General features: G+C 32.5%; 1 protein-coding gene across 1 annotated transcript; it reads left to right on the forward strand.

Moving 5' to 3' along the window:
• Positions 1-773: 773 nt before the first annotated feature.
• LOC131031534 (heat shock cognate 70 kDa protein) lies at positions 774-4,925 on the forward strand. The gene is made up of 2 exons (XM_057962672.2): positions 774-2,761; positions 4,646-4,925. Exon 1 carries the CDS (start codon positions 895-897, stop codon positions 2,758-2,760), a length of 1,866 nt encoding a protein of 621 aa, XP_057818655.2. The 5' UTR covers positions 774-894; the 3' UTR covers position 2,761; positions 4,646-4,925.
• Positions 4,926-7,033: the final 2,108 nt, after the last annotated feature.

Here is a 7,033-nt window from a genome sequence, read left to right on the forward strand (position 1 = left end):
AGAGCCATTATCTCCTAGTATAATAACATTTTCATAAAGTAAATAATAATTTATTTGATAATTAAAAAGCTCGCTTTAGAAGGTCACCACATTGTGACTAGCCATAATATGCATGTTATCTCAAAGTGGACAATTGAATGTATCTAAGTTAATGAATAAACTTCAATTTGCATTTCATTACTCCATCTAACATGGAAATGAAAGATACTTATTACATTATAAAATAACTACCAAAGTAAAATTCTTGTATTTTTATGTAGTCATCTTACATAAAAGCTTGAACTAATGAAGAAATTAGAAAAGTTAAAAAACCCTAACATTTGATTGTTCAATTGATCAAGTTAATTATCTAAATTACATTTGATTGTTCAATTGATCAAGTTAATTATCTAAAATGTTTATACAATTTACAAACTATTAATAGAATTTCTATCCATACAACAATTCATACTTATGTTTTGCTTTGTACATTTACTTTATACTTCTCTAATTTTTTAAAAATTGAAGATGCATCAATTTTTTTAACTTAAAATCTATAATCTGAATTGATTTTTAACCTAAGAAACAGATTGATGAAGTGTTCCGTTAACTTTATTGCGATATACTTTCACATTATTTATTAATGTGCAGTCAATTCAGAATATAGACTTTAATCTCTGGCAAAGAAACAAAGTAAAGTTTGGATGTGTAAAGCAACCGCCATAGTGGAGGTGCATTTATTCTTATACAACTCGTACTTTTGGTACGTGCCTACAGTGACAATAAACACAAGACCTAGCTATTATACAGATGAGCACCACATTGCAAATACATTCTTACTTCGTTGAATCAACAGTTTGCAGGCCGCCCCAGTTTGCATTTCAAAAGAGAGAACCAGAAGACAGCTCATAGAGTATGGAAGGAAGGGGGAGAGGCAGGGGGAGGGGGAGGGAGCAAGTGAAGGCCATTGGAATAGATCTGGGTACAAGCTACTGTTGTGTTGCGGTATGGCAGTCGCACCATAACATGGCTGAGATCATTGTTAATGAGCAAGGAAACAGAACCACTCCTTCCATGGTTGCTTTTACCCAATCCCAGAGACTTATTGGCGATGCTGCTAAGAACCAGATTGCAACCAATCCTGTCAACACTGTCTTTGATGCTAAGAGACTCATTGGAAGGCGCTTCTCTGATTCTTGTGTGCACGATGACATCAAATTCTGGCCATTTACTGTCATCCAAGGGAAGGATGATAAGCCTGTCATCCAAGTGACTCACAAAGAAGAAACTAAGTTATTTGCGCCTGAAGAGATCTCGTCCATGCTGCTCATGAAAATGAAGACCATTTCTGAAAGATATCTTAAGTACGAGGTGAAGAATGCGGTTATTACTGTGCCTGCTTATTTTAATGATGCGCAGAAGAGGGCCACAAAGGATGCCGGTAAGATTGCAGGCCTCAATGTCATGCGAATAATTAACGAGCCAACGGCTGCAGCTATATCTTATGGCTTCCATGATGCATTCACTGGAGAAAAAAACGTTGTCGTCTTCGATTTGGGTGGAGGTACGTTTGATGTGTCAGTTTTGTCTGTTCAAAAGGGTAAGATTGTCGTCAAGGCTGTTAATGGGGATATGCATTTGGGAGGTCAGGATTTTGATAACAGAATGCTTAATTACTGTGTTCAAAAGTTCAACACAAAATACAAGGTGGATATGAGTAAGAGTGCCAAAGCTCTTCGAAGGCTTCGTTCAGAGTGCGAAAGAGCAAAGAGGAATTTGTCCTCTGAGGAAGAGACTGTCATCGACATTGACTGTCTTTATAAGGAACATGATTTTTCTGTAAAGGTTAGCAGAGCCAAGTTTGAGGAGCTGAACGCCGACTTATTTGAGAAGTGCATAGAAATAGTGAGAGAATGCATACATGATGCTCACATGAGCAACGATCAAATCGACGACATTGTACTAGTGGGAGGTTCGTCACGTATTACAAAGCTGCAAGAATTGCTGAGACAAAATTTTGGGCAGGAAGAGGTATGCAACAAAGTAAACCCCGACGAGGCGGTTGCTTATGGCGCAGCCGTGCAGGCGGCAGCATTGAACAATGAAGATGTGACCCTTGCGCTCACGGATGTCACACCTTTGAGCCTTGGAACTGAAACTGACGGTGATGCAATCACCGTAGTTGTTCCTCGAAATACCCCAATTCCCACTCAGAGGGAGAACTATTTCACTACAGCCTGTGATAATCAGACTAGTGTGAGTGTTGGTGTCTATGAAGGAGAGAGAGCATTGATCGCACAAAACAATTTGCTGGGCGAATTCGATTTGAGTGGAATTCCGCCAGCCAGATGTGGGGTGCCAAGTGTAAAAGTTTGCTTCAAAATAAGCGAGGATGGTATTCTCACAGCTTCTGCAGAGGACGAGGGTAGCGGAGCAAGTAAAGAGATCACAATAACCAACGCCGGTGGAAGATTGAGCAAAGAGGAGGTAAGTAAAATGATAGCTAATGCAGAGAAATTTCGAGAGGATGATGAAAAAGTTAAAAAGAAGAATATGGCCAGAAAGAGTTTGGAGCACTTCATTTACAACATGAAAAGCAGGGTAACTGAAGCCAAGAAAAAACATAATATCAAGACATCTGCTGCGGAAGACGTGCTGTCGACACTGAATAGTGCTGAAGAATGGTTGGACGACAATGAGGAGGCAGAAGCTTGTGAATTTGAAAACGAGTTGAAAGAACTCCAGTTTCATCGGATGCCTCATTTTACCAGGAATCTCTGAGGTATGTCGATTCCGTCAATATATATATTTTTAAATTCTAGAGATGTTTTTTGGTTCTAGTATTACAACTGTGGATTAGATTGTGTGTTTTTGTGTTTGGAGGATAAATATTATTAAAAATTTTAATAAAAATTAAATTAATGATATTAGATTTTTACAATTAATAGTGAATGTTACAATTATTTCTGAATTAGATTGTGTTGGAGTTTTTCATCTATGCATTTATCACAAGTGTGATCCATCATAAGATGATAATAGAAAGCTCGAGGAGATTAAAATTGTTTGTTGTAGATCAAGAAACAACCTAAAAAAGTAAAGAATTAGGAAGGAAAGGACATGGGGGCTACATGAAGAACAAGGAACTAAGAAAGGAAAAACAAACAACCTAAAAAAGCAAAGAAGTGAAAGGAAAAGACAGGGGGGCTACATGAAGGACAAGGAACTAAGAAAGGAAAAACAAGGATCAAGACGCAAACCAAAAGTTATAAAAGGATTAAAAAGATATTAATTAAATTAGATTGAAAAGAATTAAATTGTATTGGGTTTTAGATTAGTATAGATATCTCAATTATATTTATTTAAAAAAATTAAAATCTTAATTTTAAGTTATTTTATTTTTTACTTTAAAATTATTTTATAGTTTTAATATTATTTATTAAAATATATGTTATTTTAATTTTAATTTTTAGAATAGATATTGGCTATATTTTAGTTTTTATTTTTACAGTCATGACATGATGTTCCACGTCTTGTAATTGTAGAACATCTTTAAACATAATTAATAATCATTTGATTAATTTTTTAAAATATAAAAAATAATATTTTTATGCTTATAATTTTTATTGTTAATATTATTTATTAATAAAGTATTGGAACATTGTAAACATTTTTTTTTTACTTTCATTTTTTAATTTAATTTACATTTCTTTATCACAAATATAAATATCAAATAAATTTGGATTTTTTAAAAAATGTGTATCATTTTTGTTCATGTTGTCATTGTCATGTCTTGTCATGTGTGTGCAAATCATTTTTAAAAAATGATTAATGTTAATGTCTTTATGCTTTAACTTTATGTGAGACCACCTTTTACATCAATATGTTATACTTAAGTAAGAGGTTCCTCTTTTTAATATGTTATACTTAAGTAAGAGGTTCCTCTTTTTCTTTTGTGATTATGATAACATGGGTAAATAATTTTGAAAAAAGGAAAAAAATTGTTTATGTAAGTCTTATTAAAAATCTATTGTGTTGGCGACACATTCATCTCTAGGTGATTCTGATGGACTAAATCTTATGTACACAATTGCTTAACCAATGGTGATTGTGATTTAGATTTATACATAAATTATTTCTAATCCACTATTTCAATACAAAGATGCTAACATTATATATTTTGATTTGATTTCAGAAAAGAAAAAAAAAAATCATTATTAAAGATATTTTGTTATTTTATCTTTGTAGATAAAAGTAATATTTTTAGTCTTTCTTTTTAAGGAGATAATTTGGGACATAAAATATTTTAAATTTAGTTTTATTTTTAAATCTTTGTATTAAATTTAGAGCTCTAGCATTTTCAAGTTTTTTATTTTATTTATTTATTTTTAATTGAGTGATTTGTGGTTTTTATTACAAGGTACATATAATATTTTTTTTCATAAGAATTGAATTTTGGTGAACTTTTAGTCATTTACAAGTAGATTAATAATCATTTAAACATTAAAAAAAATATAGAGTAATATTTATATGAATTTATAATTTTTTTATTGTTAGTATCATTTTGTTAGAATAGCATTGAAATATCATAAGTTTGAAATTCAATCTTTTTTTTTTACTTCTAATTTTATTCTCTAACTTAATTTGTATTTCCTTATCGTGAATGCAGATATCAAAGAAGCTCAATTCCTCTTTGATTCATAACATTTCAATCCATCAAGTTGTTGTCATTTCTAGTTATTCTAAGTATGGTAAATAATTTTGTGAAAGAAAAAAAAAATGTATGTGAATGTTTAAGCTTCAACCTCATATGAAACACATTTTGTAGATATACAATATGTATGTAAAGATCTTATTTTACCTTTATGATTAAAGAGATCTATATTGTTTGATTGTAAGTTGTTGACTTATGTAGATTTTGGCCAGACTATTGCTTTCAAAATAATATAATGGAGACTAATATTCATTATCAATGGGCCTTGAACATTTAGAGACAACCTTTCAACTGATTTTCTATGAGAAATTATATTTGTCATTTTTCTCAACAAATACTCATTAATAAGGCATTTGACAGTTTAAAGTTCAATTACATTTCAAATAGATTTAAGATGAGTAACTCGAGAAAAATCTATAATAAAATGATTTTATAAATTGACTAAATTTTGGAATTGATAGTTAAAATAAATGTCAAGGTGATGTCGTGATTTTCTAACTTATTATCACTATCAAAAATTTCCATATATTAGCATTCACAAGTAATCAATTGAGTTAATTGGACTATAGGAAAACAAATATTTTAACTAAAATTTGTATGAAATATGTATCTTTTTAGATTGACTAGTGGGAGATCTTATTGGGGCCCCTATCCTTAATCACGAATATTTTTTCATGGGACCCATAGCCCTACAATCCATTTTGTAGGGTTATCACTTAAACTAATACTCTATGAATGAGGGATACTATTACAATTACCTGCAAAGTCCCATTTCTCCTACTACTGCAATACTATAAAAAATGAATGCGTCTCCTCACCTTCTTCCTCATTATATAGGGTATTTATTTCATCTTCTCTATCTTTCTCTATTATAAGTTCATTACTTTCTCCCTTGATCTTCACCTATAAGATAGCTACTTTTATACCTCCTTACTTTCCAACATCATTACCCACATGTCTATTGCACGTTACCATTGGAGTAATAAAAACACTCTAGCATTTCCTACCAATAGTAAGATATTCTTGGTAAATTGAACCTAAGTGTCCAATATGAGAATCAAGTGATCCTATCAATTGGCTAGAATCTCTTTGACAATTTATATGAATTTTATTTTTAATTTTTTTATTGGTAAGGGACACTTTTTGAGGAGTTGAATACTCTTTTTGTTCAATCCACGAGCTCACTAGCCCAACGTAAGTACCAATCTTGTGAGCATAATAGCCCAACAAGGATTTGAACCTTGATGGCAGTTTCACCAAGCAAGTGTTTTAATTGTTGAACTACAAGGGTCATCCCAATTTATATGAAAATATTATTTATATTATTAAAAAATAATTTTAGAATTATTTAAATAAAACTAGAATTTATTGAGAATGGTATATAAGTGATAAATAATTCACTTAATATTTTAACAATTATATTTTTACATTTTTTGTATTAAATTTTTTATTAGTTAAAGCGGGATAGGCCTGAACCTTTACATATATGCTAAAGAGAAACTACCTGAGATGCATGAGGAGTGCACACCCAACCAAAAAATGTAGAAGACCAAAACAAGCTAAAACCCAACAGATGACCAGGATAGAACCACTAAACATAGAAACAAAAAATAGACAACACCCAACCACTTGCCAAAGACATGAAGGAATGGTATGCTAAGTGGGGGCATTATCATCTTGCCAATCATGGCACAAAACTTTAACTCTATCCAAAAAATAAAAATAAAAAAATTGTTAGAATCTTTTCCAGAGGACAGAGTGACTGAATCTAGAATAGCCTTGACAACGGAGGTGAGGAGGCCCATAACCACAATTGGAGGCTCCAAGTATCTCTTTCTCTTCACCTTTCTTCAGTCTATCCCCTCCTATATAGCATGCAAAGAGGTCATATTCTTCATTACCATTTACTGACTTAGAGCGGTCATTTCCTTGACCTTTCTTTTTAGAGTCCCGTGATTTTTCTTCAGCTTAGCCACATCTCTCCTCTTGTCCCTCTAAGAAATTTTTTCATTAAGGTCCTTGAGGTTCTCTTCAACAATTTTCCATTTTTCCAATTTCCTTGCCATATCATTGGCAGCCTTCCAAACCCTCACGTCCTTATCATCTAATGCCCAGTTGTCACCATGAGCCTTAGCCTCAACCACCACTTAAAGCCTGTTGATCTTCTTTTTGGCCACACTCAATTGGGAGAGGATCCAACATGTGAACACATCCCGCCATTCAATTACTTCAACCAACTTAGACACTTTCTTAGCCAGAGCAAGCGAGTTAGGTTTGGGGGTAGAAACACCATGGACAAGTGAAGAGGACTTTAACAGGGTAGTAAAGGGGGCTTTCTCCTCA

Source organism: Cryptomeria japonica, chromosome 10 (genome assembly GCF_030272615.1).
Source record: "Cryptomeria japonica chromosome 10, Sugi_1.0, whole genome shotgun sequence".
In the NCBI taxonomy this organism is placed as follows: Eukaryota; Viridiplantae; Streptophyta; class Pinopsida; order Cupressales; family Cupressaceae; genus Cryptomeria; species Cryptomeria japonica.